Source organism: Anser brachyrhynchus, assembly GCF_964034855.1.
Source record: "Anser brachyrhynchus genome assembly, chromosome: 2".
NCBI lineage: Eukaryota > Metazoa > Chordata > Aves > Anseriformes > Anatidae > Anser > Anser brachyrhynchus.
Genome location: NC_137695.1, coordinates 131630210 through 131652349, shown reverse-complemented (window position 1 = coordinate 131652349; position 22140 = coordinate 131630210). Strand labels below are relative to the sequence as shown.

Here is a 22140-nt window from a genome sequence, read left to right as displayed (position 1 = left end):
GAGCTGAAATGGAGCACTTGCTTTCAGCATCTGACTTCAATAAGAGTTACTCTGAATGGACCACTTTATGAACAACAAAATACAATGGACATAATATTATACAGAAACAGATAAGATGGTTTGTTGTTTATACTCAACAGAATTGACTAGATATTAGGGTATAACCCGAAAAAATAGAGTACCTATTCAATGATTCATTTTCTTTTTGAATGTTTGAGTTCCGTAGTTAATATCACCCAAGTAGTCATTGGCAGAGCAAAACTATCTTCCTACACTTGACTTCCACACTTGAAGAAATAATCATTGCCCTTTTTTTGGACAGCTGACAGCTAACATGTGGGACTACAACCTCAGAAAACTTAGAGATTTCCCATCACTGTTTTTTTTAAAAAAAAACTTTGATCTGGAGTGCATGTGTGTGGTAGGGAGGGGAAAGGAAGAGGAAAGGCCAGTATTAATTGTAAAGAGTGCAGGCAGAATAGGATAACAAATTTGAAATAAATCATATAACCAAACCATAACAGGAAAATCTTTGATAGTCTGAGCATTGTATAGAGCCAGTACGCTCTTTCCAAAACATGGGGCCATTTCATTAGAGTTCCTGGAAAGCTCAGACATGAGATTTCCCTTATGAGGTAGAATATCAGATCTAAATTGCTAAAAAAATTAATTTTACCCACTTTCACCACCATCACCCCAAAAAACAACCAACTAAACAAACAAACAAACAAATGAACAAAAACATTCTATGAAAACAGCACAACTACCCTAATTTGAGAAGAAAATGAGGCATAAAGATATAGATTGGACACTGCTCATTACTTTAAACGAACATGTGTTGGAGTTGATATGGAAGCTTCCTTCTCTTTGAGCAAGTTTTACTTGCAGCTTCAGTTTGCTGAAGCGATTTCTTTTGTATCTACAAAATAATTTCAAAAACATGCACTAAAATATCTAGCCAAAACTTGTGTCCTTTTCTTTTAATTCTGTGGGATTATAAAGCAGTGCTGGCTGGATAATGCATAATTTCTTCTCTTTCATTTGTTCTTGGAAGTCTTATTTTTGGCCGTCGTATATGATATAGTGACCTACAGAGAGTTATGCAAATCTCAGGACAATTGGTTATTTTACACTGATGAGCACATTGTGTTTACAAATTACATAAAGAGTGAAACTATTGGCTTGTGTAATAACAAATAGAAAAAAACTTGGAAATAAATTACATTTTCAAGAATTGAACAGCATAAATCTTGACTGGCAGTACTATAAAATGATTGTTGTTTTATCTACGTGATCTCGTTTAACACAAATGGGTTGTATATATGGTAGTTCCGGGCCACAGTATGCTTACGTTGAAGTCAACAGCAACATAGGCTGAAGCTAACTTCAAAATAAAGCAAACAAATATGTCAGCCTAAGTAGTTGTGGAGAATTAGTTCTAAAGAATCCTGGTTTCCTGTTGATATGTATTACAGCTGGTCAGCTTTCATATCTAAAATAACATCTTCTGTTTGCCAAGAGTGCTTATAATGTTTTTCTTCCATTCAATGTCAAAGTGTGACTTCCATTGTGCAGTCTTTCCATCATCAAGGCACTTTAATGGTCTGTCTCCTTCATCAGGCCTCCTATTTTCATGACATTTGGAGAAGATTAATTATCTTTGGGACCTCTAGCCTCTACTTCACGTGGCTGAAATCAGAGGGCAGGGAAATACACATACACTTACACAGACTTTACTAGCCTTGTTTCCATAGGAAATAACTCTAAAAAGATACTCTTCTGCCTTTTGTTTTACAAGAAATGATCTCACCGTAATCAAAACGGATGTCCTATAAAAGACATTGGAAGTTTTTTTTTCCATTCTAATGAAAGATAAACAGTTAACACTACTCAGTATCAGAAGTGTAAGCAGTATCAGAAGTGTAAGCAAGTAGCAGTAAGCGATAGACCAGTGACCCCAAGGAAGGCGTGATGCCCTCAGTTAAAGCAGCAATGCTCTTCTTCTTCTGCGAGGGAGGCAGAATTTTCATGTCATGCCATGGTAGCTGCACCCATTCTCCCACTCTTATTTAGTGTATTTTTACAGATCATGAAAAACAAAAAATGCAAGAAGTGTGCTCCATCTCTAACTTCTTTCAGACAAGGTAGGTAGAAGGGATGATTCACAGATACTCAGCAAATTATGAAAACGGTCAATAGTTTAAAGTTATGGGAAAAGCAATCTTCCCTGATGTGCAGGATGAACATACAAGACAGATTTTTCTGCTGTTACAGAGAGCTCAGTAATACAATGTATACAGTAAGCAGCTAAAATACTAGTCGAGTTGAAGTAGCAATAGATTCTGCAATGACAGATGCTGCAAACTAGAAGTGTACAATTGCATGATCCCCCAGACTTCTGAATCCAGTCATTAGAAATCTTCTCATCACCTGCTGATAAACAGTTTCACTATTAGGGCATGTTTGTCTGGTGTGACAGAACATCACTTTTTAACTTAGCCCTATCTGACAGCTCCTTGGAAAACTACTTCCATCACAGGCACTATTTCCCAACCAGTGTAAAAGTAATACTCAAGACACTGATATTTCTGAGTATTTATTGTGGCACTTTAAAGCATATAAACTCCATTTCTAGATGTTTCAAGCCAGTTAAAAATAATAATAATAAAATGAGGCTTTAAGTTTTAGGCAGTATTTCAGTAGATTTTGTTTAAGAGTTTGTAGAATGATACTAGACAGGAAATGGGAATTTTGCTGGGAAAACAAAGTGTTCTCAAAATAAGGCTTCCTTGAAGCAAAGCACTTACGTGTTTACTTAAGTTTATCATGTCTATTGGCTCACCAGTATGTATATTTCTTCAGATAAGAAATGTATGGGTTTGAAACGTGAAAAAAGAAACCAACCCCTGAAAATACATTCCTCTATTTAAACACCAGCAAGGCTTATCTCTTGTGTATACCCACCAAATTCTATTTACTTTGTAACATGCAAGATAGAAACAACTGTAGAGCCTGAATTCAAAATGCTTTTTTCTATTTTAGATTTTAATACCATAGCAATTAAAGATGAAAAGGCTGGTTAAAATTCAGTTTGCTATTATCTGTTTGTCATCAAACTTTGCATTATCTTGAACTGAAGACAGTTTGTAGCAAAGCCTAAAACCAAACTGAGTTTTTATAAAACCTCACTTTAAAATTCTACTATAGTAACAACATTTCCACTTCATATATTTGAAAATTTTCTTTAATAGCCTCATAAGTTCAGAATAGTTACATAATAGTTACATCACGGCTTTTAAAAAGGATTGCACTCAGCTACTCAGTCCATTGAAATACTAGAAAACGGGGAAAAGGAAATTATGGAGTGTAAAGGAGCTCTGTCCACTGAACTGAGTTGTTTGTAGCAAGTTCCTACTGAATATGAAGACGTCCTCACGCCTTCTGGTAGACTCTAATACACTTGACACCATTCATGTCACATTCCTAGAAGATAAAGAAATTAATTGATTAATTTGCCTTGGTACAGAATGCAAGGAAAAAGGCTGCAGCTAAAAATCTTTTAGAGTTACTTCTCAGTCTACCAGCCAACAGCACTCAAGGATGAGAAAGCGGGACTGAACTCACCACCACCAACTGTCCATCCACAAGTTTCCGTGTTATTATGGTCTTCTTGCCATCCCACTCCTGTTCCTGGATCAATGACCCATCATCTTTTAGGTTGATAAGCGTCTGAAATAAAGAACCCAAGATTTAATATTTTACCCATGGCATTTGATGAAGGCTGATGTTTTCTAACACTTTATTCCAAAGGAAAAATTCCCACCCCAGCTCACTCAATAGTAATTTTGTCACTGTCTTCTACAAAGCTGGGCTATTATCTTTTTTTTATTGATCCTCTTCTTACATTAGCTCACTGTTCATTCACTGCTCTGACACATTCCTGCATGCGAGAGACCTTAGACAGCATGCACATTTTCAATTAACAAGAGCAGACGATGTTCTCTGTTCATCGCTTTGTCCGTGGGCTTTGAGCTTTTGTGTAACATTTATCTGATCTTGCAAAAACAGATGCATTGCCAGCACGGCGTTGAAGGTGGGGGAAAATGGTACATAGACAGCACTCACACAAGAAGGTAAGAGACATACTTGAGGGCTTCTTTGTTTTTAACCTCCTTTTGGATGATTATTCTCCCCACTCAGTGCAGAGAGAACCCTTTTTGCCTTCCAAAACGGTGATTAGGAACTGTGATTCACATTTATGCCTGGTGTGTAACCCCTGCACACTGAACCAGGCTGTTGTTATGCAAATAGCAGAGACTGAGCGGTCAGGTTAACTGTAGGGCTGAATTGCCTCTGATTAAACATCAATGGGATTTTTTTCCATAGGCTTCAAATAAAGTGCCATTTGGCTTTAACATGGATTTAAATGTCTATTGGTTTTACTAACACAGTGCTTGCCCAACAAATTGAAAACAACAAAATACAGAAGACATGACTAGCTTCAGCATTTTCCCTCTTTGGAAATTGCTTAATCCAGAAAAACATTAATTGATTTCAATGAGACTTACGGTGACAGCTATTCATCAAATAAAGCATTGTTAGTATGGATGTGAAAGCTGACTTTTAAACAGTATCTTCATCTGTGAAACACCCAAAGAACTGTGTTTATTCAATAGAAAATCTAGTATACTGACCTGAGTTTTTCTGCCATCTAATGTACTTTCCTCAAACTTCTCACCAAGCTTGAAGCTGAACTGTGAAGTTTTGAAGGTGCTTTCTGTTTTTACGGTGATTGTATCTCCATCCTTAATAATGTAAACATCTGGTTTGGCCATGCTTCCCATTTTTCTCATGGCCATACCCACACCTGCAAGGCAAGAGGTACCAAGTGTCACAAAGTCAGTTAAACCCTAAGGCTTCGGACCACGCAAAAGTTCAAACACCTAATTCCCATTTAATTAGTCACTTAAGTACACTTGAGAATCAAAGCTCAAGAGTCACAAAGAAAAAGGATGTTTTAAATTACCCATTAATGGAGAAGGAAAAAAAAAAGTATATGCATGGTTATTCCTCTGCTTCCTCAAAGAGATAAGGTTAAATCTATTTTGCCTTATCGAAGACTGCCTGATGTCCCAGAACTCAGCATTAATTTTTTACAAACAGAAATACGCAATAAACAGGAAAACAAAGACAAAAGTATAAAGTAACATAAAAGTGTTTCCTTTCAGTTCTGAATGTTTTAAAAATTCTGCAGAATTAATTGACTGGCGAATCCACCCGCGTATTTATTTCAACTTACTCAAGATACACTCTTCAATCACGCTGTACACAATTGCAAGCATGCAATTTTTAATAAAATTTCATCCTCTACATCCTGTCTCCAAAACATAGGCTTCTGAATTAGAATACTCCCATCATGTGAAATCCTGCTTGCAGGCAAATTACACAAGGAGGGGAAAAAAAGGACCTTGAGAGAAATGACCTTTGCAAATGACTGAAAATTCAGCACATTCAGGGTATCATTTGTAGACAGTCTTCCTCAAAACCCTTCAGCAAAAAAAAAAAAGATTCATCCTCCCTCAGCCTGTGTGCCCTGTTCAAGTGCTTTGCTTGAGTCTTTTTGATCTGAAGGGTGAAGACATCAATAAGAGGTTGTTCAGGCAACAAACTAGACTCCATTAAACTGGAAAGTGCAGATCTGAACCAAGAATTGATAAGCAACCAAACAGAGCAGAAAGTGCTACCAAGTCAGTGAGCATCTGTGCTCTGCAATTGGTGTGGTTAGGAATGCTGTCAGATACAGCGCAGCACTCCGCTGGAGTGTGCAGCATACTTGGGTGAGGTCTGAGTCCACAAAGCAAAGATTACAGTTTCCTTGGGAGGTGAAAATCAGAAAGAAATTCCCAGACACTGCTTCTCCAGAATCAGCTCAGATTCAAGGAATGAATAATGATGTAAGCGTCAGCCTGCAGAGCAAAAACCAGTCCTCCTCAGTCCGGGTTTTGTGCATGGAACTGGAAGTTACTGGTGTGGTGTCCCCCACCCATCCCTTTGCTGTTGTCCAGTCCAGAGCAATCAGTGAGTTATTTGACCAGCTACACCTTGAAATCCAACTAAACAGAGATGAGCCAAGTAATTTTCTCCGTATGGCAAGCAGTGAAATTCACACTCCTTTATCCTTGAACATTCTTTTACACAGAGTGAGCAGAATCTGCAGAATCCCATTTATAGTGTGTCTCAATAGGATCAAAGGCAGTTTCCTAAGTAGTCAGCAAGGGTGAGTTCCAATAAAGGACTGGTTCCTAAAGTGTGACTTGGAGTAAGCTTACTTGCCTAAATTGCAACTGTAAAACAGAAAAGTGACTGGTTTAAGATTGCCATCTGAACACAAACAAACTCACTTGCTGCCTACACATGGGAGGTGCTCTGTAGTTGCAGCACTTAATTTCTACTTTGAAGTTGCAGTTTGAGCACATGCCTGGCCCTGGCCGTCAGACGCGAGCACCGCAGCATCCCGACGAACTGAGCGGAGCTTAACATTCTTGAATTTCCTCCACCAAAGTCTCCCAAAGGGCTTAATCCAGAGGGTTACCTCGGATCATGCCTATCACACATTGACAGGTCTCTCACAAAGTGCACTTACAGCCCCTGCTTTCTGCAGGGCATAAATGCAACGATGCCTTTTGCATTTTACACGAAGAGTGCGCGACCTAAATTCCTTCCCATCCTCCCTCCAAAGATGTTCCAAGGCAAAATCTCCCACCTCCTGAGAAAGCATCCTAGCTTTCAGCAGGGAACAGACTGCAGAAAAGAACAGCTTCTGGGCTACACGGACACCGCAGTGTTTCTACCACCTGTTGGCCATGATGCTCACAGGGGAGCAGGAATTCAGTGCTCACAGAGGAGGCTCCCGGTGTCAGCCCTGCTCTTGATTTAGAAACGCGGTGTTGCAAAACGTACAGCAACCTGGAGCTGGGGATGGCAAGCCAGGGACATCCCCGTGAGACACAGAAGGATACAAGCAGCCGGTGGCAATGCTCAGGGTACCCGCGGGCAGCCGATCCGCTGGGGGTCTCTCGGAGACACCCGCGGTGACTCCCTGGGGACGCAGCAGGGCTGCGGGTGGCAGGTGGGTGCGGCGAGGGGCAGGGGGAGCGCAGGCTGGCGGGGATGTGCAGCTGCCCCCGAGCCATTACGGTGCAAAAAATAAATAAATAAATAAATAAATAAAAATAAAATGGAATGGAATGGGATGGAGCAAAATGGAATGGAGTAAAATAAAATGGAATGGAGTAAAATAAAACGGAATGGAGTAAAATAAAACGGAATGGAGTAAAATGGCATAAAACAAAATAAAATAAATAAAAATAAAATGAATAAAATGAAGATAGCGCCGCCGCCTCCCCACCCCCGTCCGCGGACCTTGGACAGAGCCCTGCCGGCGTGCGGCGAGCCCCCGCGCCCTTACCCAGCTCCTTCATGTACTCCTCGAAGCCCTCGCTGGAGACGAGGCACCATTTGCCTAAAAACGCATCGATGGCCATGGCGGCGGCGGCTCCGGCGGCGGCTCCGGCGGGGCTGGCGGCGGGGCTGCGGCGGCGCGGCGGGCGGCGGACGGGCGGCAGCGGCCCCGCGGGCGGCTTTATGGCCGGGCCGCGGCCGTGTGGGGCCGGGCGCAGCCAATGGGGCGCCCGCCGCGCCCCAGCCCCTTCCCCGCCGAGCCCCCGCCCGGCGAGACCCGCCCGCGGCGGCCGTGACAAGAGCGGGCACGCCGCGGTGTTGCCCGGCCTCCTCTTCCTCCTCCTCCTCCTCTCCTTCCTCCTCCTCCTCCTCCTCTTCTTCTTCTTCTTCCCCCGCCTGTGGAAAGGGCCCGGCGGGGGAGTGCGCTCTGGTACGAAGCTGGTCGCCGGGATTTGGGCCCCAAGGAGGTTTTTGCAGTCTGGGGTGATGAATCCCAAACTGCGCTGCTTGTTAGGGATCACAGAATCACATCATAGTAACAATGGTATTTTTGTGATAAATCAGGCAGAAACGAGCATGGGGCGTCATGTGGTGCGGAGAGAGGGCAATAAAGAGTCAGCATCCCCAAACTGCATGGGATTCCTTTGCAGGTCTTCCCACTATCCCCCCAAATCCCATTGGTACATCCCATGTCACTAAATCCAGCAATCTGCAGCGTGCTGCAGACCCAGAAGACCTGTTATAGACATGCAGTGACAGCAAGCACCATCGATCAGTACAGGAAACATGCAGGTACACATTAAAAAACAAAGCCTTCATGAAACCTCATGCTTTAGCACAGGGAAAATGCAGATTTAGTACCCCGATCTGAGTGCGTCATGACCCACAGTACCCTAATCCCCACTTCTTAAAGAAAAGCACTGCAGTTACCATTGCTGCTAACCAACACCATCGCAAAATTTCCATATTTACTGGGCCCTGTGAAGTTTGGGCCAATCATCTCTCAAATTCCACCAGGTGCACAGAGAGACTTATTGTCATATTTTGGAAGAAAGCTTCTATTTCTGAGTTGCAACAGAAACCCTGATTCCAATGTACCCCAAAGATTTGTTCCCATCATCGGGATTATGCCGATCAGCGTCTCTTTTGGCCTTGCATCAATCTGGGTGAAACCCAGAGCCAGCATCTCCCAGCCAGAAAAATAAAAATCTGAAGATATGCCCAGTGCCTGGAGCTTTTTTTGGTATAGTAGCAGTGGCTATGTGCTTCTTTGCCAGTGTTTTCGTGAAGGAATTTGAAACCGGGGTGTCAAAACCGGAGGAGACAGCAAGGTCTCTGTGCCCGTTCTAGAACATCACAAGATGGAGGGGTGCCCTGAATCTGGATGTTTTGGTGCTTCTGTTTACGTCTTGCAGTGATGCAGTGTCATAGAGCAAAACTGCATCAGTTCAAAGGTTTAATACTTTCTAGAAAAGGTCAGATTTATCATACACTAAATAATCAGCTCATTTTTCAGCTGTGATTTTTTTTTAAGTACTTCTATGTAACCTTCCCTACTGAACTGCCTTTAATTACCTTCCACTTCTCTGACTGTATGTTTTCTTTTAATATGCAAACAAAGCTATAGCGTCTGGTCATAAGGCAACAAGCCACATTGCTTTTTTTTTGTCATTAAACAGGAATATTGAAACACAAGACTTTCAGCTTCCTTCCACTTTTATCTTCTTCCTTTTTTTTTTTTTCTTTAATTAGGCTGAAGTTTACTGCCCAATTCACGTTAGCGGAACCAAAATGCTGCCTGTCCTGCAGTTCCCTTCTGGTTGTTTACAGAAAGGCTAAATTAAAAGCAATTAGATCAGGGATCAAACAGAATCATCTTTCAGGAATTAGGAAGTCTTCAGTCTTGTAAAATGGGGACGATTTCTAGAAATAGAAGTCTTGGCTTTCATCCACCTATGCTAGCAAAGAATTTGTGATCCACCTTCCTGCAGCACTGCCTGCAGATGGCTTATGATATACAAACATTATGCAGGTAATGCTGATAGTGCGACAGAAGATGTAAAATCCACTATTTCCATCTAGTGGTGAGACGGTATTCCTGGATCTGAAGGATGGGGAGATCCACCTATGTACCTGTGCAGAATGCTGCTGTGTTTTGAACCCTCCCACAAGTCCTTTGTTTTGATTTACTCTCCTTACGAACTGTTCAAGTCTAGGCATGTTCATAAAAGATAGAACATGAAAGAAGAGTCTTGTATCTCTTTTCTGAAAAGTAGACTGTTAGGATATGGTGAAAATCTCTCAATTTTTACAGAAATCTAGCATTTTGCAAATTAATCCAGTTATATAGATTACTGGCTGTGATTCTGTCAATGCCACATCTCAAAAGTTCTTTGAAACAGGAGAATGCCGAAATTCATTGTATGTCTTGTATCAAACAAATTAACTATAAGGACCAAAGATGTGTCCTTTTGGGTAAGGTACAAATGGACTGGACTACCAAAAATACTTGATTTGCTACTACAGCAATATTGTACATATATTGGCCAAACGTTTGAAAGGTGATGGAATGCAGTTACTTCCTTTGAGAGCCAAAATGAAATGGTCAGATATTCAGGGATGCTTGGGCCATGGGGATCTCTTTGTGTAAATCCCAGTTCCTGCCTAATTTGATGCTAACATCATTGTCTGGTATGTTTTGTGTTTAGCCTCCTCTCCTCCCTACACATATCCCAAGAGAAGCAGCAAATACATATGTTCAAACCTGAAAGTGTTCAATTCCCGTGCCACATATTACTGTTTCAGTGCAGACAGCTTAAGTTCTGTGAGGGAAGTTGTCCTCTTCTCCACGTTAGACTATACGTGGTCCAAGAGAAGAAGAACTGAAGCAACACTGAGAAGTGTAAAATTTTCCATGGAAGTTTAGTTGCACGGACAGCACGTAGCCAGTCGGCAGCAACCACCGGTCTGGCAGTTTGGGCCTGCCAGAGTGGATGTTTTTCCAAGGCAGCCAAGCCCTTGCATCTTGTAGGAGGGGAGGATATTGCAGTCCTTTATTACCAATTGCGAAGAAAAGGACCAAAGGAAAAGAGTGCAGAGAGACCTTTGTCCTACTCCTCTGGGCTACTGCACGTCGCGCAGTGACGCTTCAGCTGACATGAGAGCTGGGAAGCCGTGACCAGCAGTGTTTGAGGTTTCTCTTCACGTAGCCATAGCTTTGCCCATTCCATGTAAGCCAAGCCATATTTTGTCTTTCAGAGTCGTAATACCTGCTCCTTGGGCAGGGCAGAGCACCACCTCGCTTGTCTGCAACGTATCGCTGATTAGGTTGTATGGGAGATGCAACTTTTTCCCTAGACCTTTACTCATTAAAATGCCCATATGTTTAACTTGGAAGGAACCCAATCTGATAGCACAGTGTTTTGCCCGACTGTGTAAAAGGGAGGATCTTACCTTCCTTCCAGTGTGCAGACATATCACACACATATATAGTACCTTTCCTAAGCAGTATGCTTCTTCTAGACAAGACTACCTCTTAAGAAAGTCTTAAGAGTTTGCCAGGAAAATTGGACAGCACAGCCCAAATTCTACTCTTCATCCTACATCTAGCTGTAAAATAAATTCAAACAGTCCATGAATAATAGTTACTCACCCCCCAAGGCATGGATGGGAAAAATAGGTGGCACAGCTTTGTTTCTGTTTCCTGGTTGTACAAGTGTGGTTTTCCCTTCCCCGCCATGTCATCATGGATAGACATGATGAAACACGTGCTGCAGTTGCATGGCTGGCGTAGGTAAGCTTTCCTCCATGTGAGGAGCTCTGAACTTGGGCAATTCCAGACCAGGGATTATGAAGCAACACACGAACCTGCATGTTTTCATCTGTATGTCAATATATTTAAGTTCTTCTGGAGTGTAGACATTGCATCACCCTGAGCTAACCGGGCTTGGCACGGCCCGTGTTTTATCAATGGGCTTTGCGCAACGCGTCTCGGCTTTCACGTCAAAACAAAGCCAGTTTACTCTCCAGCTCCTCTTCCTCCAAGGAGCCCTCCCTCTGGACGTGGAGGCTGCCACATAGGCGCTCGGTGGCTGGCTGTCAGGGACGGGCTGGTTCATGCGTGGCCGGCTGCAGTGCCAGCCAACGGGTGCCCCGGGCGCTGCTGATGCCTCGGAGAATTAACGTAATGCAATTAGCACACTGTCAGCCTCAGCGCGTGGCCCCTGCGCCGTCATCAGCGTGTTCAAAGCAAATTTAAAGGGAAATGCTTACATCGAGGGGAAAGTTTCCTGCTCTGATGTTGTGACAGCTCATCGGCGGTGCCTTAGCTGAATGACAGGGAGAGCATCAGAGACCCAAGTGACCATGGAGAGCAACTCCAGGCTTCATTTTCCTCATTTCAGACAAAAATGGACTGATCTCAGTTCCAGCTCACCTCACGGTGACTTCAGATATACGAGCTTGAGTCTGACTTTGGAAGGTTTGAAAAATCCTCTTTATTTAGCAGCAATATCTACTCTGAAGAGCAAACATCCACACATTAGTATAAACACATTTTTATTTCACTTCAGAAATTCATAGTCAGAATAGTCATTGCAATGTTAAAAACAATTGGGATGATTACAAATTGTCCAAGGCTGTCCATTATCCATAGCTTATTAGCAGGGGACACCTGCTCACAGATGAGACTTTCAGAAAGGTAACAATCTGCAGGGCTTTTTAGAAAACTCAGATGTACAAAACATTAGCCCCAAACTCTATTTGGTTATAAAACCAAATAAAAATAACCTACTTTGTCCTTTCTGTGTTCTCAAACAATAAGGACATAGAGTTATGGTAAGGACAAAAAATGGCAAAATTATTTGCAGTAAATAACGATGAAAGAAATATTTCTACAAACAATGAATAATTAGCATATGAAATTTAGAATCACAAATTGCAGGCCTGCCCACTGGATTTTAGAAGGGACGTATAAAGTTTTAGGATTCATTTTCAGTTACGTATTCTAAGGAAAGTTTCATTACCAAGGATATTAATTGATCATTCTAAAGGTAACCTCAGGAAAAAGTTTTGTTTAAAGTTTTAATAATTGCACTGCTTTTCATTCTCAGGGTTTCACCAAGGAGAGCATCACAGGCCCAGCCACTTGCCCTTCACAGAGGCAGGGTCTTCGCCTCTCAAGAGGACCGAGCTTTTCCTCTGCCAGGCTCTGCCCAGGTCCACAACTCGCCACCCTGCACAGAGGCACATCAGTCACACGAGGGGCTGTGGAAGAGCTGTGCCATCCCTGACGTGTTTTACCTTGGCCATTACTGCCGAAATGGGAATATGGCTCCACCGAGATGAGGAGAGTGCTGGGTGTAATGTTGCCACAGCCTCAGAAGGTGCCCCAACCCCCCTTCCTCACCTCTTAGGGGTGATGTAGGTGACAACTCCATTCTCAGGAGCTTTGGAGTGAGGGGGACCATGACTGCTGCTCTCTGCATTGAGCAAAACCCTCATCATAAATTGTTAGGATTATGCGTAGCCTGTTTAATGGATTGGGTCTCTCAAAGGACGTTGTCCTGGGGCATCAAGGGCTTAAGTGTGAAATAGATCCCCAGGTCACCGCCCAGGAAAGCTAACTTTTGCCAAAAAGCAGTCTACTCATGGTTGCACACCATGGGCAGGAATGGACTCTTGGGGGTGTCATTCCAGCTTCCAGTTCTGACCCACCTTGCAGGAAAGCCCTTTCTCTTTCACAGACTGTCGAAGGAACCTAGAAAAAAAAATTGGAAGCTAAAGCTAGTTTATACTGCTGTCCCGTCCCGCTCCCATTGCCAACATGCCAAGTTTGCCAAGTGTGTTAAGTACGTGACTTGTATTCAAAAGATCTTCTTCTAAGAAAATTCTTGCCTCTGGCATCCCAGGCAACCGTGCAGGATAGGCAGGTATTTTCCAGTTTGCTCTTCTAGACCTGAAAAGCCTCACTGTATTTGGGTTTAAGTCCTTGATTCCTTCTTGCAATATGAGCTTACGTTTCTAAAACCTAGGCCACAGAAAATCTGTGAGGAGGTAAGTAATACCTTAATTTATTAATTAAGGTAACCTTAATAAGAAATACCTTAGTTCCCTAGTTTTTTTTTTTTTTCTTCTATGTTTCTGCCATAAAATACTGTTTCTGGTACCCTTCCCTATATGTGCATATACTAGGGAGCAGTCTAACTTGGTGCTGAGCTATATGAAGGAAAGGCAGAAATAGCCATACAATTCATTAATTTTCCATTTCTAGTAAATACTGTGGGATTTGTCTGAGAAGCAGATTTTGAAGAGAAGTTCTCTAAAGTCCCACCTAGAAAAAGAAACTTTAAAAACTCAATGAAAATAACGTTTCTTTTATTCATGCAAGTGCTTTGAACCACTCAGACTTACTAGTAATGAAAAGACAGTTTGAGGAAGAACTGTGTTTCACATGACAAATTTGCTGGTTTTTCTTGCAGACCATGCTATTTTTAAAGTCGGGTTGGTCTTTCATCCCCTGCTGAAAAAGCGTGTAGGAGTCAAAAGAAACAGAGAAGTATTAACTGGGTAAAGAAGGAACAAGAAGGAACGTGCTGCTTTGTCTCCTGCCTGTCCTCTTAACTTCCTGCAAAGATCATCAGACTGAGGTACGAAAACTTGTCCACGAAGGACTCAGCCTTTCCCAGGCTTTGTTCCTATTGACCAAGCATTTTCACAAGCAGGTCTACCACTCTGTTCTTCTAGCTATTTTGTCTTAAATGCTCTTTTCATACGTAAGCACACCCACCTTCCCTCACGAAGCACAACACAGCCCCCCATTTGATATGCCATTAACCTGTCTGCAGCACTGCCAGTACGCAGGGAAGTGTTTCAGCCAAGCAGAGCCTCTAAGTTCACGTTAACCCTGCTTTCAAATACCACTCTGAAACTTAAAACAAGACATGATCAAGACAGATCAACATGGGAACTCATTCACCTTCATACCTCTTAATATCTATCCCTGAGCACAGCCTTAATTTTGTAAAACCTTGAGAAGGCCAGCTCAAGGTAAAGATTATTTGCTCTTAGGTAAAAGACAATCAGAGAGCAAAGTGGCTCCGCAAAGTGCTGCTGTGTCCCAACATTCCTCAGTGTACAGAGCCAACAAGGTTGAGGGAGAAGAAGAGAACAAGCAAGAGTCTACCAGAAGCAAAGCTTCGCAATTGTTCAAAGCTACTGCAAGCTCCTGGCGGACAGCAAAAAGGGCTCAGAAGATTGACTCAGGCCTCCCAGAGGGAAAAGACAAGAGCGGATGAGATCAAATAGTTGCAGGAAGGAAAAAGGCTCTTAAGCCAGGAGAAGAAAGGAAGGGATGAAAGCACAGTTGAGAGAGGCACTGTCAGTAGGCAAGCTCTTGGCCTGGAGGTGACTCCTAACCACCCCGTGGAGAAGCCGGGCCTGGCATCCAGGGTTGTGCATTCAGCTGATGAGGTGGGCAGCAAGCCAGCAATTCCTCAATTACAAGGGATGTACCCTCCCTGTGCACGTGTATACGCATGTGGAAGATATGTTTTGGGAGCAAAATTAAAAAAAAAAAATCTATTTTTTCTTTCTTTTTTTTTTTTTTTCAATTTTCACTTCATTATACCATATTCATTCGTTGCTCATTCAAGATTTAGAGTACAGGTGAAAAACTAGGACAAACCATAATTAATGCATTCTTTCACATCCAATAGGGCAGATGATTTTCAGAGATGAGTACATGATGCCTAAAAACATTTTAAAGTCATCACGTGCTATCAGACATCCTACTTACCCAACATGGTGTGCTGTTTGTATTTAGTTAATCAGTGTTTGAAGGACCTGTTCCAGCTCCTTTTATATTTAGGCAGGTGGCTACATTTTGGCGAGGTATTATCATCAACATTTGTGGGTCAGACAATAATAACATGCAAAGTCAATGCTCATCCAGCCCTGCCTTGTTCTGCATGACTGACCTTAATACCCTCTATATCCACACCCCTAGCCTGTGGATGTCGATAAAATGTCTGAGCAGCCGGTCACTCTGCTTTGTTTCATTGTCACACAGGAGCAGAAACTGATACTGCATGAAGAGCTCACAGCAAAATTATCTGAATGCTTAAAGAATAAATTCATTAAAGATTATCTTCAATATACTTTAAAAATGAATTTGCACCCTTATCTGCAGAGTACAAGGAGAATAATTTTCTACATAGCAACATAATAATCAGAGTACCCTCTTGCCCCTATTGCTTGTATAATTTCACTATCTTGTAGTCTTGAGAATGCACGTTCTTAGCTTTGTTTTTCTATCCTGTACATTTTCCTTTATGTTACATATTTGAATCCTAGAAAATTACTTTTTTTCATGCACAAAACATACTGTACTTTTACCATTGCAAATTGTAGCTAATAGCACACACAGCAAAGGCAGCATCAGCCTACACTTTGTCCACTGAGTTGTCAGTCATTTCTCAATAACTGTGTTATCGGCCTTTTGCCTGATCTAAGCAACAAAGCTGGGCACCTCTGGGTTAAAATACCTGAAAAGATTTTGTCTATAGAGAGTTGGATGCCTCTCCATTAGGCTAAAGAAAAAAAAAATCTTTCTTCAACAGGGGAGATTTATTTTGGCTGTAGAAAGCTGAACTGGGACCTTCATTTTTCTCTCTCTCCCTGTCACATATATAAACCTCTATCTTGGACCAATATAAACACTCTAGAACCTTAATATTACTTAACCCCTGTTTTATTCTCTAAGGGCATATATATGGCTAATTGTTTATGATGGATACAAGTGCTTCACATTTGCAGACAACCTTTGCATAATTTACTTAATCGTTGCACAAACTGTTAAAAAATTAAAAGATCACAAAAATCACCTTTCGAGCATACAAATACATGATTAACTGGGGACTAAAATAATTCTTCAGTGTTTTCCCACTTCTCACTTTCTCTCTAAGACTAATTCAGGTAACATCTTGCCACAAAATATTCCTCTAAACTGAAAAAAAAAAAAAAAAAAAAGGAACTCAAACTGTCCTTTGAACAACTTCTTTTCCTATTTTGTTCACTTTCTAAAATACTCTTTTAGCTTCACAGGACTTGCAGTCCTTTCACGGAATTTCAGATGTTTTCATAACTCCTTCACCAGAAGGGAGCTCAGTAGTAGGTTCAGGAGCTCAGCATTCTGAAACCACCTCAAAGAGTTGGTGGCCTAACTAAAAATAAATAAATAAATAAATAAATGAATAATAATAATAATAAAGGATAACAGACTGCAGAGAAGGTATTCATCCCAGACAAAGTAGTTCACACGTGTTGTTCCTGTGTCTGAATTTCACTGACCTATCTGCCCCAATCATTTTATCTCACCCTCTTCTATTTCTTGCAAACATGCAGAAGAGGCCATCACAAAACATCACAGGTGTGTGTTTAGCACAGCTCTGAGCCTTCATCTGCAAGGTGATAGAGATCACCTTGACTTCAACAACCTGGTGAAGAAGTTGTGAAGACAGACCTTAAAACTGCTGCTAGATAAAACAATGTTGCTTTCAGAAAGGACACTGTCCATTTACAAATCTTGGCAAAAATAAGTTCAGATTAGTTTTAGATAAAAGATTCATGCCCTAAGTCTGCCGTCAAATTAATGTCATATTAAATGTACGACTAAATGTACATACTAAAATTTTATAGAAAGTCGAGCATCTGATTAACAACAGGTAGAACTAATGCCTCAATAGGACTGCACCTGCAGTTCTTGAAACTGGAGCTTTGATCACATTTTCCTTAAGAACTGAACTAGAACAACACTGATGCACATGAAATGCATGTGCTGTTGACACCTTCACCTGCACAGCCTGAGGACAAATCAGCCCTTCCAAACCCACAGAGCTCTGCAACACAGATGAGACACCTAAGCACTTACGTTAATAAATAATAGGGTTGGACACTGGGCTATAAACACCAAATAAAGCTCTCCCTTTGATCTTTGTAAAATATTTAATGAAATCTCCCACAACTGAGTGACAAAAATCTTACAAAACTGAACTTCAAAGATAGACCTTTTCTCCAATTATCAAAAACACTAACTTATGCTTCCCTTTGAGCTAGACTTTGCTACTTTTATGCAGGATGAGTAGCTCTACAGTGTGTTCACAGTCCCATTACCTTGTTACTTTAATTGCTGAGCTAAATTTACATATAGCAAATCTCACACTTTCTTGAAAAACAGAAGAAGAAAATGGCAGGGACTTAGCAACAGAGGTAATATAAACTGGGTATCAGAAAATCTACTCTGTATTTGCAGCTTGCAGTTCCTCAGCTATGCCAATGATGAATACTTTTGAAGTCTTCTTCAAATATTTATATTTAATAATTTTCACAAATGACAACTGCTGTAATATTTTGTGTTCCGACACATAGAAAAATTGTTGGAAATAACATCTAGAGAGACCTGTCTTCAGTTTAGTATTTATTAACTAATGTGCAGTATTCGTAGTTATATGCAAATATATGTGATATTAGTCCAACATGCAGATGACAGAGGCAGGTGCTTAGAAAGATGCATTCACGCATCTTGAGTCACTCTGATCCACTGATGAATTGTCGATGCATTATGCCTTCATTTCGTGGAAGGCAGGAGAACATTTAAATAGTTCATTCTGCTCTACGTTAACTTGGTCAGTGTTTCAGCCATCTCTCTTAGAATTTGTTGCATCGGAGAAATCCTTCTGTACAGTTTCCTGTTTTAACACATGTAAATGCAAACACAGCTGTCGTTCTGTTCTTCAGGGATTCTTCTTGCTTTTCTGTTCTGCCTTAAGCTCTTTTGTATTACATCTGGACCCCAGTGCTGTTAACATTTCTACTGTCGTTAGGTTGGCTCCTTTCATTATCAATCGGTCTCCATCAGCTGTAAAGGAAAGAAGGAGAGAAATTTCAAGAACTTAAAGTCTAAGCCACAATTACTTCAGCGTGCAGTTTTGTTTTGTATACATAAATCCAAATACCCTGTTCATCTTGTCTGATTAGAAGGTAGTCCACTTACCACACAATCTTATTACACAACAAACAAATATATTAAACTGCACTGAATGAGCATGTAATCTTTATTTCTGTACTGCATTATTCAAAAATAAACATTTTCTCTAGATGTATCTATGGTAAGAACATATATTTCATAAGAGTGCCTCACATTATACCCTCAAAATTATCTAGCAGAAGGTAGTGTTAGGCATAATTTCCACACATGGCTCAGCAGTTTAGCAGCATGTTGTATATGGTCCATTTCACTTACTTCTTTAGCCCAAACAGTGAACTGTTTTACACAATCTGCTAGTTGTAACAACAAAAAGTAGAGAGCACTAGGATTTCTAAAATTCTGAGAACAAACAAAAGAACATACCACTTTAAAACAGGGAGGGAGCATTAGAAACTAAGGGCAGTACCTAAGTTAATTTTTAATTTTACAAGATTTGCAAATATAAAAGATGTATCCAAACCTATATAATGCAATACCATGCAGGGCATCCAAGTTCCAGTAACAGTTGCCAACTGCAAGGGCTGAAAACTTCACTTGGAAAAAAATCGGCTCTTAGAAAGTGAAGAGTTCAGAGCTCTTGGCATTAGTGAAATAAATTGTTTTTGTTTTACACTAGAAAACATTAAGCTTTACCGCTTAAGTCTTAATACATCACAGTTAGAGTCGTGGATGTGAAAGGCAGAGGCGTGGGGGAGGGAGAAACAACCATTGTCAACACTAAAATAATTTGGCTTTCCTCAGCAAAGTTAAGTACATTCAGCACTTTTGGCATTTCTTGTGATTCACTAAATATATAAAAGCTTAAAGAAAAGTGGGTAACAGGAAAAAATAATAATGAAAACTTTAATGGGCTACATGCCATATTGGGCCATTACAGCACAGTAGGAAAGAAGATGCAGCCAGAGAAAAGGACAAAAGCAGATTACAGCCATCTGTTCATAGCCTTGAATCTGGGCTGCTTCCAGAACTGAGGAAATTTCCACCATCATCCCTTCCTCCTCACTGTACTCTCAAAGCAAACTGAGAAATTCATTGTACTCCAGTTGACCTCACTTTGCAAGGCCACCTGCACACGTATGGTCCTATACGAGCAGTTCCTTCAAGCTACATAGCAAGTTACTCAATTGTATAAGCAGCTGAAAGTATTAAACTTTTCTGTTCTCAAGACCAAGATACCTCCACCACAGATAACAAAAATTTACAAAGTGAACAGATTCTTACATCAAAACAACGCTACACTTCCTTCCCAGGAACTCTGTTTGATTGTGTGGTCCCACAAGTACGTTACTGCAAAAGCAGACTCAACCCCACCAGATCTAACTAGCGCAAAGACAAACATACATGTTTCTATATATATCAAACTGTCAGTGACTACCTCTTCCTTTTTTCCTCCTGCGGCACAACATTTAGGTGTGGACCAGAACCAAAAAAAGTAACCACAGCAAAAAGTATCATAAAGGAGACGAAAACACTGTAAAAACACAAACTTGGAAGGTTTTTTTGTAAAGATTAAAAAAGAATTTCTTACCAAACATAACATCTACAAGTGGTTCAGACCCGTCGTGTCTCACATCTGCAGTCACTTCGCAGTTCCTGTTAGTGGCTTGTATTTTTTTACGGCTTATACATTCAAGAAATTTTCTGAAAATGTATTTAAAGATATATTGAGTACACGGTCGGTAGAAATTACAGTAAACATCTGGAAGATATTTCAAAATCTGATTTGAACAGCTTGACATGGCGGGGTGACAAAAGTATAAACATAATGGAATTTGTATTTGATAGTTTCAGACGTACTTTTTATGAGGTAATCACTTGTAAAAATCCAGATGGATGTTCCGTATATACTAACACGTAGAAGGAATTTTGCAAAACTTCAGTGCATTTCTCCCAGCTGGGTTAATAATAAGTTATTTAAATTAACTTGGGGTTAATTGAAATAACCCCAAGGTCACCGTGCCCCCCCCCGCCCCCCAGCTCCTCAGCGCAGGCCCAGGCCGCCCCGCCGGGCGCAGGCCCGAGGCCCAGGGCACACCAACGCTGCCGGGGGGCCGGGGCCGCTGCAGCCCCCCGGAACCCCTCACCTGGTGCTCTCCACGTTGGACTCGAAGGGGCAGAAGCGGACCACGATGCTCTTCACCGGCCGCAGCACTACGTTGATCCTGCCCGCCATCTTCTCGCTGCCCCCTCTACTACAACTCCCAGCAGCCCCCTCGCAGAGGCGAGCAGTGGGCGGGCGGGCCGTCTGCCCCAGAGCCGCCTGGGAAATGTAGTCCGCGGGGCGGCTCTGAGGCGGCTTCCTACTCGGGTGTCCCTACAAGCCTAATTTAATGATCTGGGGCGCTCCAAGCTGTGCTTGTGTATAGTTAAAGGAGAGAGGCCAACCGACTCTTCCTTCGACTGTGTAGTGCCCTAAATGCCTGTTTAGGCATGGATTTAAGTACCCAAACCTAAACAGCATAAACACCTCCTCGGGTGTGAAGGTCTGCTCGAGCAGAAACCATTGCAGTCACTATTGCCTCAAGGCTTTGTACTGACCTGCTCCTAAATAGTGTTTGATTTTAGATGTGCCAACAGCAGCTGTCTGCCCTAACGCTTAGGAATAACACCTTGAATATGTTTTGCACTTGTTCTGATGATGTTCCATGTTAGGAACTTCTTAATTGGAGTAGTTCTCTTAATATATTATAGGCGTAACTGTGATCCTCCAATGATACTAAAAAGAGGGGAAAAAAGTATATGGAAAGAGGTAATATTTTTGTTAGTCCAGTAGATAAAGTTAGAGAAAAAAGGCAAGCTTTTAACGTAAAATTGACATAAAGGATCTGCTCAGGGCGCCAGTACCACTAAAATTGCATACCATAAAAAGAGGTTATGGAATAAAACTTATGGGGAAGCTATCGTATTTTATCCATAAACTTAAGAAGTAAGGTTGCTTTGGAAGTCTGTATTTATTTATTTATTTTAATTTTACTTCTATCCCTATTAAGCGACAGATTTTAATGTCATTCACAAGTACTGTAGTTTATTCAATATGATTGAGTAAATGAGGACATCAATGAGGATAAATATAACGTGTAGGCAATATGACCAAGGATAAATTAGAGGAAATATTTTGGAATATATCAACCAGAAGGGATGCTTGTTGTATTGGAAGTGAATACATTTTTTTCTGATAGGTTAGATACTCAGTCTTTAAACAAAGGTTTTAAATATTCGTGTGGTTGGTGTAAGCTGTATGTTTTCCACTAGATGGCAGAAACCTCCTTGATAAATTGTTGCAATGGTCTCATTACTTTGTTCTGCTCTATGCTATTGAGATCTTATTAAGGATTAGGGGTAGGGTGGAATAAACCTAGTAGTAATGGCGTTTGAACACGTTGTGAATTTTTATTTTAATATTCAATACAGACCTATGTTTCCAATCTACAGGAAATGCATTGAATATCTAGCATCCTTTGTAAAGGGTAACCTATTCTTAGAAGCTTATCTTTGTTTATTGGAAGTCCCCTGTGCTCTTTTTAAATTACACAGTTATTAAGAAAAATCATTCTCTTCACTGAGACTTAGCCAATAGAAATTAAATAGTAAAACTAAACTCAGAGGAGTCAATATAGTTTTAATGTTTTTATTCT

At 41.2% G+C, this 22140-nt stretch overlaps 2 protein-coding genes across 2 annotated transcripts; both read right to left on the bottom strand.

The window, feature by feature from the left end:
* Nucleotides 1-2580: 2580 nt before the first annotated feature.
* On the bottom strand, nucleotides 2581-7641 carry LOC308189423 (fatty acid-binding protein 5). The gene is made up of 4 exons (XM_080579449.1): nucleotides 7469-7641; nucleotides 4695-4867; nucleotides 3625-3729; nucleotides 2581-3483 (listed from the first exon to the last, which is right to left on the bottom strand). The coding sequence occupies exons 1-4, from the start codon at nucleotides 7542-7544 to the stop codon at nucleotides 3433-3435; spliced, it is 405 nt and encodes a 134-aa protein (XP_080435575.1). The 5' UTR covers nucleotides 7545-7641; the 3' UTR covers nucleotides 2581-3432.
* Nucleotides 7642-17922: 10281 nt separating this feature from the next.
* Nucleotides 17923-20782, bottom strand: MRPL53 (mitochondrial ribosomal protein L53). The gene is made up of 3 exons (XM_080579450.1): nucleotides 20590-20782; nucleotides 20034-20146; nucleotides 17923-18376 (listed from the first exon to the last, which is right to left on the bottom strand). The coding sequence occupies exons 1-3, from the start codon at nucleotides 20676-20678 to the stop codon at nucleotides 18252-18254; spliced, it is 327 nt and encodes a 108-aa protein (XP_080435576.1). The 5' UTR covers nucleotides 20679-20782; the 3' UTR covers nucleotides 17923-18251.
* Nucleotides 20783-22140: the final 1358 nt, after the last annotated feature.

Excerpts from the sequence above, each read along its gene's own strand:
- LOC308189423 (XM_080579449.1), bottom strand. The coding sequence starts at position 7,544 with ATGGCCATCGATGCGTTTTTAGGCAAATGGTGCCTCGTCTCCAGCGAG. Across the intron at positions 3,730-4,694 it reads TAGATGGCAGAAAAACTCAG|ACGCTTATCAACCTAAAAGA; the intron begins GTCAGTATACTA and ends TCTTTATTTCAG. Across the intron at positions 3,484-3,624 it reads TGGATGGACAGTTGGTGGTG|GAATGTGACATGAATGGTGT; the intron begins GTGAGTTCAGTC and ends TTTATCTTCTAG.
- MRPL53 (XM_080579450.1), bottom strand. The coding sequence starts at position 20,678 with ATGGCGGGCAGGATCAACGTAGTGCTGCGGCCGGTGAAGAGCATCGTG. Across the intron at positions 20,147-20,589 it reads TCCAACGTGGAGAGCACCAG|AAAATTTCTTGAATGTATAA; the intron begins GTGAGGGGTTCC and ends ATACATTTTCAG. Across the intron at positions 18,377-20,033 it reads ACTTGTAGATGTTATGTTTG|CTGATGGAGACCGATTGATA; the intron begins GTAAGAAATTCT and ends TTTCCTTTACAG.